Source organism: Saccostrea cucullata, unplaced genomic scaffold (genome assembly GCF_032062105.1).
Source record: "Saccostrea cucullata isolate Sc308-1 unplaced genomic scaffold, CSIRO_AGI_Scuc_v1 ctg1629, whole genome shotgun sequence".
Lineage (NCBI taxonomy): Eukaryota > Metazoa > Mollusca > Bivalvia > Ostreida > Ostreidae > Saccostrea > Saccostrea cuccullata.
Genome location: NW_026938283.1, coordinates 50,264 through 62,230, shown reverse-complemented (window position 1 = coordinate 62,230; position 11,967 = coordinate 50,264). Strand labels below are relative to the sequence as shown.

The 11,967-nt window shown below is 32.0% G+C and overlaps 1 protein-coding gene across 1 annotated transcript; it reads left to right on the top strand.

Moving 5' to 3' along the window:
- The first annotated feature begins 3,875 nt into the window (after positions 1-3,875).
- LOC134249899 (tripartite motif-containing protein 3-like) lies at positions 3,876-11,586 on the top strand. The gene is made up of 2 exons (XM_062732261.1): positions 3,876-3,940; positions 10,398-11,586. The coding sequence occupies exon 2, from the start codon at positions 10,407-10,409 to the stop codon at positions 11,241-11,243; it is 837 nt and encodes a 278-aa protein (XP_062588245.1). The 5' UTR covers positions 3,876-3,940; positions 10,398-10,406; the 3' UTR covers positions 11,244-11,586.
- The last annotated feature ends 381 nt before the right edge of the window (positions 11,587-11,967 follow it).

The window sequence follows — 11,967 nt, the reverse complement described above, 5'->3', positions numbered from 1 at the left end:
TATTAAACTTAGAAATTGAACTTGGTTATAAATGCCCTTGCACTAGTGATATTTATATGTAACATCAATATTTAAAGTCAATGTGCTAAAATCGCGTGACTGCCGCATCACGTGACTAATCTAAATATAAAATGTAATCGACCTTGATATGTAGGTATTAATCATAATTACAATTATCCGATATAAGTAATGTACTAAAAATAATCGCCACCCCGATAACGAATACATTTTTAAATACAAAATTTGGTCGATATTTCCATTTCCATTTCCACCTTAACTGTACTGCGTGGCAATCTAACAACCGAGCTATATGATAAACGTAATGACTTTATCTTTTTTATCGTCAACTTCCCTTACTTATGCAGCAATATACTTAATCAACTGCATACGGAGTATATATATGTAAATTGATTCGATATGCAATAGCACGCCGTATGTATGAACAATTTCTGTAATGACGTATATTATTGACAAGCAAGTTGATGAAAAAAGAATATCAACAGTCTCTTTTAAGGTCATCATTTCGTAAGTTGTATTGTCGATACAATGACCTTGTCAGCTAATACAATTTATCATTGAGTCAATTGCTGACTGACGTTTTCATACTAATCGTTAGTCCATTTTTATAGACTGCATTCAAGACGAATTTTCCGTTATTTCCTGAGCATGACAAGGAGCACATGGCGGTTGTAAAGGGTCAGCAGGGCATGCTCACTCCTCCATGGCACCTGATCCCACCTCTGATGTTTCGGAGGTCCGTGTTTGCTCTGCTCCTATTTTGTATTGTTTTATGGACTTCGAGAATGAATACTGTTCGCAATCTCCAAATCCTTATTTGTTATTTTTTCTTATATTTCACTACATCTCATGTTTGTTGCTCAAAGTAAACTCCAATTAAAATTCCTGAATAATAACAAATCTTATTACATTTTTACCCCTGAAATACTGTAATTTATTCATTGAATAAAAATGATATCCTGTCACAGTGTGAAAGGATATCAATGTGATGTTCTGTCACAGTGTGACGAATATCAGAAGTGCGGGAAAACTCTCGATTTCCCTTCCAATAACGAATATTACTATAAAAAAATCTCCCATGACCTAATATAAGATAGATGGAAATAAATAAACCATTCTGACAGCGAATAAAATTGTCAAAATTACCAAAATTATGTTGCTAAATAAATGTTTACAGTATTTTCACTTCACATAGCTGTGACGTCTCAACCGCTCAACTATGACGTAACGAGCCTGTGACTGTATTACATAGAGAATAATACATACCCTTTTCCATATCACATCCTGTATCAGCCCGAGACACCAATATCAGCCAGAGGGCCGAAGGCCCGAGGGCTGATATTGGTCGAGGGCTGATACAGGATGTGATGTGGAAAAGGGTATGTTTTATTATATTTATTACATACTTAGTAATAAAATACAGAACACATTCAGTTGAGAAGAAAATAAGTAAATAATCATGCATGGACTTCTTACATACATGTACATAGTCTAATGTCTCTTAAGATTTGGGTTTGTTTCTACTTCTATTTCAATGCACTTGATCCGTAATTTGAAAATATTCTATAGTATTACATGTATTTGTAAATTAAGATTAACTTTATTTTCAAAAAGTTAAAATTAAGAGAATATGAACCCACCAAAAATTGTGTATGATCACAAGTATTGTTATTGTGGTTTAATTTACTAAGGGTGTAATATTGACGTCACAATAGCCGTATCAGCCCTGCAGGGCTGATATGGATTTGCAGGGCTGATACGGATATCAGCCCCGCAAATCCATATCCGCCCTGCAGGGCTGATACGGCTATTGTGACGTCAGCCATATCGCATATGCAAAAAACCTGTATTTATTACTAAGTGTGTAATAAAAAAAGACAGAGGCAAAGGAAAAATCAAAGGATTTTATTTAAAAATGTAATAAACAGAAAATTCAATGCTTTGTAGCTGAATATGGAATTTATTTCACTCGTGACACAGGTTTTTTTTTAATATTTTCACTCGTGCTTCGCACTCGTGAAAATATAAAAAATCCTGTCCCACTCGTGAAATAAATTTCATATTCAACTACAAAACATTGAATATCCTCTATTTATATTACATGTAAGTAACGAGTCGGTATATGAAATATATTGAGATAACAAACAGCATTCGAGCTAAAAAGCAAATTTAATTAAGTGTGATTATATTTTTATTGTAATTCTTAATTGATTTCAAATTGTAAAATATGCCTAGCTATATCACTTTGATTTCTTCTAGGCTGACAAAGGCATTTCCAGTTAAGGTTTCGTCAAAGGTCAACATGTCCAAAAATTATTTTTTACCATAGCATCAAAACTATGGGAGGTATAAAGTTAAAACTTTAACAGTCTATAATTTTTTTTATTTGATTAACAGATAGAAAGTATCACTTGATATAAAAAATACTTGGAAAAATTATTAATTGCGAAAAATTCTTCTTAAAAATGCATATATATTCAAAAAATACACCTAATTAATTTTGTGCTTTTAGTGAAAACCATCATTGCAGAAACAAAATATGTTATCAATGAAAGGCAAGTTGGACTTGGATAGCAACTGAGTAAGCGTTGAATCTGTTGAGACTTCTCACCTGATTTGATTGAAGTGCATGTGGGTCGCTTTGTCTCTGTTACATGTGTACTCAAAACAAAAAGACATTCCATTTGTTTAGTTGACATTTGAAGGTCATGATTGTTTTCATTTACTCGGTCATTTACAATATGGACTATTTTTTAGACTAATTGTGACAGAATCTCATTGATCACAGACATCAGCTTGGGTATGACAGAGGGGAGGATCACGGGATATTGTGTTCGATGACATGAGTATTTTTACCAACTTCCATGGTTCTATATCTAAACTTCTATAGTGTTTCCTGCAACTTACTCATTCCACCAAACCCCCGGAAAGGGAGATTACACAAAGTGCATCTTACCAAGTCAAGAGTTTCTGATCCGCTCCGCTCCTCATATACCATGACCGAACCACCTAAGTTTGACGGGGTTTACTATCGCGCAATCTAGTGAGATCACACATTTTGAACTCTGTACTGACCTCTTTTATTTGCCAATTAGAGTGAATGAATTTAACAGAGAATTCGAGATAATATTGAAAGTCGATAATAAATTCAAGATCACTCAACTGAAAAGCTGAGACAAACATTTGACTGAACCATTTAATGATTAATTCTTAGGACTACAACTGGAATGTTTTTTTTTTGTTAACAATCTAGTTTTACGTTAAACAAAACTTGCATGATGCCAATCAGAGAGCGCATAATTTTTAACCTCGTCAAACTAGGAAGATGCACAAATTGAGAAATAACAAACAATGAAATAAGATACAAGAAAAACAGACCTTCCAATATCAACAAAAGTTTCAATCCTTTTAAAAATGATTTAGATGACTATTTTTATGCAAGCGATTTTTTATAGAATCATTGATCAACAAAGTCAAAAGCAATCACTCAGTCAGGAAGGATAACTCTTGAAACTATAATTTTAAAAATAAACATCTATTTTTTTCTTCAGTGCTTTATACGCCACTCATATACATGCAGGTTGACATTTGACCTATCAGAAATATTTCAATAGAGAAATATACATACATGTACCACAGACATTACCAAAAAAATTAACAAGACTTTTTTAGTGTTCATCGTAGAGAAAGCAATTGGAAATGGAAATATTAGTACATATATGATTCATATACCGACTTGATCCTAAATAATTACATCTCTTTGCTCTCTCGAAGCAAATTGTTTCTTGTTCATGTAACATTACTATTCCTTTTCTTCGAAAATTTTGACGCTTTGTGGCTTTCATACATTATAAGTCAAAAATTAAAACGAAAGTTAGAAAAAAATGAAAGGTTTATTTCTGAAAATTGATGACATTAGCAGGTAAGGTTGTTAAAATATCATTGATTTGATTAATTGAATTCCTCAGGCAACCTTTACATAACGACGTCAGAAATAATATCTCAAAATCGCTTTATTTGGACATGAAATACTCCGAGGCTTTATGAGAGACAGTGATCATAGCTAACAATTTTGACTTCAATACAGGAATTATGTAAATCCAGATGAGGTCTCTCAAAGTATGGTTTAATCACTCGAGCAGTGGAATGTAGCTATTAGTTTAACGGTTTAACAGTTTAAATTTATGTTTTTGCGCAAATTGGTAAAGTTTACTCCTTGTAAGGAACAACAGAAAAGTAAATGGAATTTCAAAGTTGAGTAATCATTTTTAGTTAAAGAGCTCATACATATGAGCCAGTACCCCTTATGCATGCATGCTACATGTAGGCCTTCCAAATCGTATTAAATTTTGAAATGCCTCAGGTGATGGAATGCATTTTCGTATGTTCGATATTTTTTTTTTATGGAAGTGCTTGAATGAAATATGCATTTAAATTGTGCTTAAGATATTTATAGTTTCTTGAATTAACTTGGCCTTTTACAGTCACTGCAACGTTATTGTTGACAACTTACATCACGTTACACGAACGATTCCGCATAATTAACGCCCGTATAAACCAGTTCTGTTACAGGAATGATCCTTCAAAGTGTTCATATTTTGCTATGAGAAACCAAAAATATATCTGTCGAATCAAAAATTATAATAGAAAGTGCACAATGGCAACATGTAATAAAGACTCAATGAAAGTCTCATCATATTTCATTCAGTGGTATGAGAGGAGTTGCGGAAAAGAGATTGATACTCAAAACGTTACAGACGGACCGACGGACATCACGATTACTACATGTACATGTACATACCCTCCAACTTTTCAAGCGGGAGGCATAACAATATACAGGTCACTGATTGCAATGTAATTGTCGAAATTAAAAATATATATTATAATTTATTTGTCATGAAATAAAATGTAATTTGCAGATATATAAGAGGAACATAGGATTTAATGTCTTCATAATTTACAAAAATGTAATTTACACAAAAAAGGTGTTGGAAAAATTCAAAGAAACACTAATTTACGGAATTTTAATGGTGTACTGGTGTACTTTGAAGAAAGTGCATTACTGTATTATTACTGATTTAAATGCTATTTACTGTTACTAGTATGATAAGAAATCAAGTCAATTTACTTAAGTTCAATAAAAGATTATTTTTCGACAGTGTCTTGGAATTTACGAAACAACTATGGCAATTGTTTTGCAACTTTAATTTGCGATAATATTGTCCTAAAATTATAGTAAAGGATATAAAACAGGTCTCTATGGAGGTTGAATATGATGGAAATAATGACGATGAAAGGGAAATAAATGTTTAATTTTTATGGATCTGTCAAGTGATAATCTAGAACACATCAGAACGTATTTATAGAAAGCTGACTAAATTAAAGTAGTTATGATAAAATAATTATCAAGTTTTACAGATAATAGGAAGCTGAAATCTATATTATTATTTAAAAAGAAATATTAATACAAGGTTTCTTTACTATTCAACCCTTTCTCTACCGGCACATTTTAAGCGTTTTGCAGACCTTTTGACATTTTCTTATAAATTAATTTATAACTTTTTTATTCAAAAAGTAACCTACGCATAGTGCATACCATTTTGTAGAGAATTTTCTGGAAATGAAATTTCATAACTAACCAGGTACTTCATGACTAATCTCGCCAGTTGAAATGGAGGTCAAATGTCAAATAAGTTCAAAATTTTATTGCATTTTCTGACACATTTTAATTTTCACGTTAAATATTTACAGTGATCCACATAGAAATAAGGAATTCAGAATAAACTCGCAAAAGGGTATTATCCTTTACTAAATTAATCACATGAACTATTTTTTTTTAATTCTGCAAATAATGACTTGAAATAATTTGCTATGCAATGGAGTATTTTTCAATTTCAGGTAGTATTTCTTGTTTTTTGTTCATCCCACACACATTTATGCATTCCATTACTTTTTAAAGTCATATGTGGGGTAATAATACTGAAAACAATATACATCACATAATTGTCTTAAAGTTTGACCTGAATAAATTCATTATCTTGGAGGTCAAAGGTCAAATACGTGCATAATATTAGAATTCTTTTCCAACACGTTTCATCTTTTTTGCGAAAATTTTTTAACAATGGGTGCAAAAGAAAAAATTCTGAATGTACTCTCTAGAGGGCATCATACTAAATTGCAATATCCATTTATTATTTTTTTTTCAAATTTGTGTAAAATGACCTTTAAATGCTTGCTAAGCAACATCAATATTCATTTTTTTCAACTTTATAGGTATCTTATTCGAGACAGTTTTCCATGGTATTGTATGTAAGATATAAGGTCAAAAATAATGTAAAAAACATCCAACAAATAATTCTTTTAATCATTGACTTTGACATTTCTGTTCTTTGGGGTCAAGGTCATATCAGTACAAAAATCTGCCTTAAATTGAAAGTACATATCAAATTTTGAAATGCTGAAATTACTATATACATATTGTCCAATATCTGACACATAAAATTGTAAACAACAAAATCAATGAGATGTCACAAGTGTTTATAGTTTTGGGTTTTTTTTTCACATCTTGGTTGTCATCCAAAAATATATCTCTGCCTTAAACAAGATTTGTAAGATGTGTTCTCAAGTATTTTAATCTTAGTGACAAACATTATTAGAATCACATTAGGAAAAAATGTATTGCAACCTTATTTTTTTAATTACTGTATAGCAGGTTAAAATCGCGGTCGGAAAAGATCGCGATTTGTTCAATTTTCAGCAGATCGCGGTCGTTTGAATTCGCGGAAAGGTAAAAATAATACATTTTTTAAACAGTACTTACAAGCATGTTTCTTTACGTATATATTGTGTGAACTGTTATTTCCAGTCTCTGTCTTACGAAAGTCTGTTCATGTATATCGCGCATATCAGTCAGGAAAAGCAAGTCTATGTATTGTGTCAATTTTAGCCCGATTGAATACTAGTAATAACGAAAGACCGGACTGATCCCAATTTGAAGTCAAAATAATGTTACACATTTAGAATTTTTTTTATTTTTGAGTCCAAATAAAAAAAATCATATACAGTAGTCAAAATGTTGAACTTTTAATCATATAATTGAAATAAATTAATTGCCGATACCCTGTTTACTACGTATGTGTACATGCCTTGATTAAAGGTAATGACTGAGTGATTCGCACGGGTGAAATTATACATAATTATACTGCACGTCTACTAGATGGCAAAATTACCGTAATCGTTAGCTATAGAAATTAATTTAACAATCTATAAGCTTTAAAAACACCAACAATTACGTGTTTGTAATTGATCCATACAGTGATACACTCGCATAATTATAAAGACTGTCTACATCTAATCACAGATGATAATAAAATTTCAGTTTATCTTTATAAATCTTTTCAAGAATTTATTCACTGTATGTTGAATTCGCGGAATTTCTTTTTCCGCGAATATAGCGAATATTAACTCCGCGAGTTATTTTCCTGCTGTACAGTATACGATAGAGTTCTCATTTTGTCATTAAAAAAAAGTTTTTTTTGTCCCTTTAAATACATTGTATGAGAAAACATTTACAATTTTTCTTATCTTACAAGAATTATTTTACATTTTCAAGTCTTTACTGGGTCAATTGTTAAAACAACTTTTGTCATTTTATAAGCATATGAAAAAACATCAGAAGATGGACAAGCACATAACTTTGAATCTTCTTTAAAAACGGGGCTTCTGGTATAATCTTTCACTCATTCAATTTTTTATGTGGCATACAAGGATTTCTATTTTCTACTATTTTCACAAACCCTCCACTTATCATGCTGTCAAGTCAGAATTCCTTATACCAAATGAAATGATCTTGAATCACCATTTGAATCATTGATAGAAATAAAGCGCATTCCTAAAAAGTAAAATTAATTTACATGCAGATAGGCTTATTTGTTAGTAAGTTTGCAGGTCTATATCTGTAACTTTAGATTCCAGATTACATTATCTGCACATCATCTTAATGTTGAATGATCTCTCTGCCATGAAAGACCGAGGGAAATCTTCCTTTGATTTCACTAGGGCATGATCAGTCTCTAAGTGTTTTCCGACCTGAAACACATTTCAAAAAAAGTTTTGCAAAAGTTTTTCTAATCATATATGTAATTTTAATCAGATAATTCAGATTATAAAGAATTCTACAAAATTTTAATGACACATTGATATAACTTCTCTTTTTTATATAATATTGTTTAAAAGTATTTATAAAGTATATTTTTATATATGTGCTGGATCTTTTTCATGCCAGCACCTACTGAGGCACGGGACTTTAACTCTTCACATTTGTACAACTTATTGAACTGTTATGCAACAAACACTTAATGTTAACGTCAAAGAAATAGAAATTTACTATTTCCCCGCAAGCACCTTTTAGCGTGGTACCACGTTTCTCTAAAGTTTAGCGTAAATAATATTAGGATCTCCGAATCTTTTTAATAATAGCATAAAGGTATATAATCTATATATCATACTTAAGGAAATTTACTCTATTTTCAGAACCTGTGAAAAATTCTAGCCTTATTAATAGGTAATGAATAGATTTAACGTTTTGAAGACATTCATGACTTTTTGAAAATGACGCAGTTTTCCAAAACAAGAATGATTTTTCTGACGATAGGCATAATTTTTCCTGATTAAGGTCAGACGAGACGTTTCTCAAAATCTGTTTTGTATATTTTCGTAATGTATGAAAATATTCAAAATTTTAATAACATTCAGATTTCTACACCAGTTTCTAAACGTTTTTAAGAAATCCATACCCTCAAACATTTGAAATTGGAGAATTATTTTTTTCCCCAAAGGATTATATAAGAAAAACTACCCCTGGTATCTTGCAGAAATGCCTGGTAAGGTACCTCAATTTTTTGTGAGTAAACATGTTTAAGTAGCAACACTTCAATGACAAACTCTTAGAAAAAGTTATCTATTATTAAGAAACGTCTCGTCTGTCCTTAAATCATATAAATAAAATTATATCTATTTTTTTTTCTCTGTTTTTTTATAATATGTAAAAATTAATGCCTTTACTTTTAGCTATTTTGTAAAAACAAGAAATTTTAAATTATTAGTTTTAAATGCCGATAAAAATGATTGGGTACGGACAATTTTGATGGGTCGTCACAGTACATCAAGCAAATAAATATTCATTGTTGGCCTGAATTGATTTTTTTAAAATTAACAAACATCCAAACTGTGGTTTCGGTGGATTTGAATAATTTAGACTTATTTATGTGTTGTTTTTAAAGTGGGTATAACCTATAATTTCTGAGTACCAATCAAAGAAAAATGAAACTTGACATGATTCAGAACCAAATATTGTGTAATAAAAACACATAAATTTTTAGCATGTGTAGTGTGCTCGTAGCCCAGTAACTTCAGAGCTTTCATTTGTGAAGACCCACATGCTAATTCCACCAATGGTCACCATGCACAGAAAAGACCATGATGTGCAGGATATACGTGCTTAGTTATTGGTATGTCAATTTTATTGCAGTCAAAACTCCTCATTTTCATGATGGCTATTTGTCAACACTCCCAGGTATACGAGTCGTTCGACAGGCGCAGTGGTATGAGCCTCTACTCTAAACACGCGAAGTAAAGAGTTAATTGATCCTTACCTCGATAACGCAAGTTCGAATCTTACTATGAGAAGTGGAGACCTGTCCGTCTGATGAGTTACTATAAAAATATATCATCTTATATTATACTTATATAAACCAATTAACCCTCTTCCCCGCAGTCACGCATTTTAACGCATATACCATTTTCTATTTCTAACGCAAAATAACGCATATACCGTTTCCCCGCAATCACGCTTTTTCACGCACTTTAAAAAGTTCATTTAATCTTTAATTTAATGCGAATTTCCTTCTATTTCATACTTGCAGATTTAAAGGTTATTTCTGTATAACGTCATATTATCGCGATGTCGTGTTTTAACGCGCTATCGGTCATATTGACCGATGCGGTAGGAAAGGGGTTAAACACATGATTATTCATATAAAAGTTTTCCCTTCCAACCGTTATTATGTTTGCACATCCCCAAAATCATTTTTTTCATTTTTGATTTAAATCAATATGTGCAGAAACATCAGGATTAAATTAAACTACAAACCACCAAGATTTCCCCCCTTATTTATCGTTACACCAATTTGTACCTAAATCAACAAAATAATTGAATCCATTAAAATGTTTTCACTGGATTGCTGGAATTATATGATCTAATATGAACTGTTCTTAAGTAAATTACAATTTATAATACAATACAATAGTATCTTTCATTTCCAACTTTATTAAGATGGATCTAATCATTTTCAATTCTTAACTAATTTTTTTCACGACAGGTTTTCATAATGGAGCAAGTGCAAGTTATATCTGCTGTTGTGTATCCAATATCAAGGAAAATTAACTGTTTTAATCATAGATATATATTTGATCTCACATATTGTAAAAATGGAAGATTGTGCGTCTCTGTTGTAAATACTACAGGCCTTGATCCTTCACTCAATTTTTCCATTGAATCTGTTGAATATTTATCTCTTCATGGCTCTTATATTTGTATTACAAAACGTACTTCGGAAATGTGTTTGATTTATTGGGGAGATACAGCATTGAAATCAAAGAACCTTCCTTATGGAAATGCAGATCATTTTTGGCCAACATCACCAGAATTATTACATGGATATACACCAAATGGTTTAGCAGTGTGTAAATCTGGAGCGATTTTGGTTTGTCTCTGGAACCATCAAGTTCACGAACAATCTCTGGGTAATTTAATTAAGCTAAAAAATTTTGGAATAAAATTATTCGAAATAGAAACCGACAAAAATCGTCCACTCTTTACATGTCCGACCTACATAACAGAAAACGGCAATGAAGACATATGCGTTTCTGACGTGAATGCAGTGGTCGTCACAGACGTCGGGGGATTACTGAGATTTAGATACAAAGGTCTGTCAGATGATTCACAGTTTGACCCCTACGGTATCTGTTGTGATTCACAAAACAACATCATCATAGCTGACATGATGAAAAACAGAATTCACATGATTGACGAGAATGGTGAATTTCTTCACTACATTCAGTACAAAGACATGCACAAACCACGTGCTCTCTGCATAGATGAAGAGGACAACTTGTATGTCGGAGAATGGATGTCTTATGAAATAAAAGTCCTTTCACGTCGATGATTTGAGTTCAACAAATTTCAAGAGACTGGTTAAGGTTTTATTGTATATCAATTTCTTTTAGTTAATGTTTTAATATATAGAGGTATTTAGATTTTATGTATATTTAAGGTATTCCGTTTCCAACGGAAGACCTTCTTGTTTTCGTTCAGTTTCTTTTTCTCTATTATTATTCTTCCAACCGATTTTGTGCACACTATTTCTCAGAAACGGTTGGTCCGATTTGTATCAAAATTTCAGGTATGTAAGATATTCAGTTGATCTTGATAGTTTTTTTTTATGATGTCACTTCCGGTCGTGAGATGTGGACGATAATCTGATATTCAAAGGGTCGGCTTGTCCAGGGAACTCCTCCAACACGACTTAAAGCCCGTATCACACTGTCACGATTTATAGGTACGATTCATTACGAATTCAAAAATCGCAGCAAATCGGGATTTATCAAAGAAGTACTCGTACGATATCTTCCTTAATCGTGTTGGATCGCAGGAAATCGCCAAACTTGGCGATTGTTTTGAGCATGTTCTAAACGATCGTGGACACAGCACGATTTTTCGTAGACAATCTCACAGCATCCGCACTGCACTCGTACTCATATTCGTAGTAAATCTTCGAAGTTCGTGCGACATTCGCGAAACTTCGTAGTACTCGCGACACTACGAGAGTTCTACAAGTTAAATCGAGTGTCCTTCGAGTTTGTGCGAGTGTCTCTCGAGATACTGCGAGT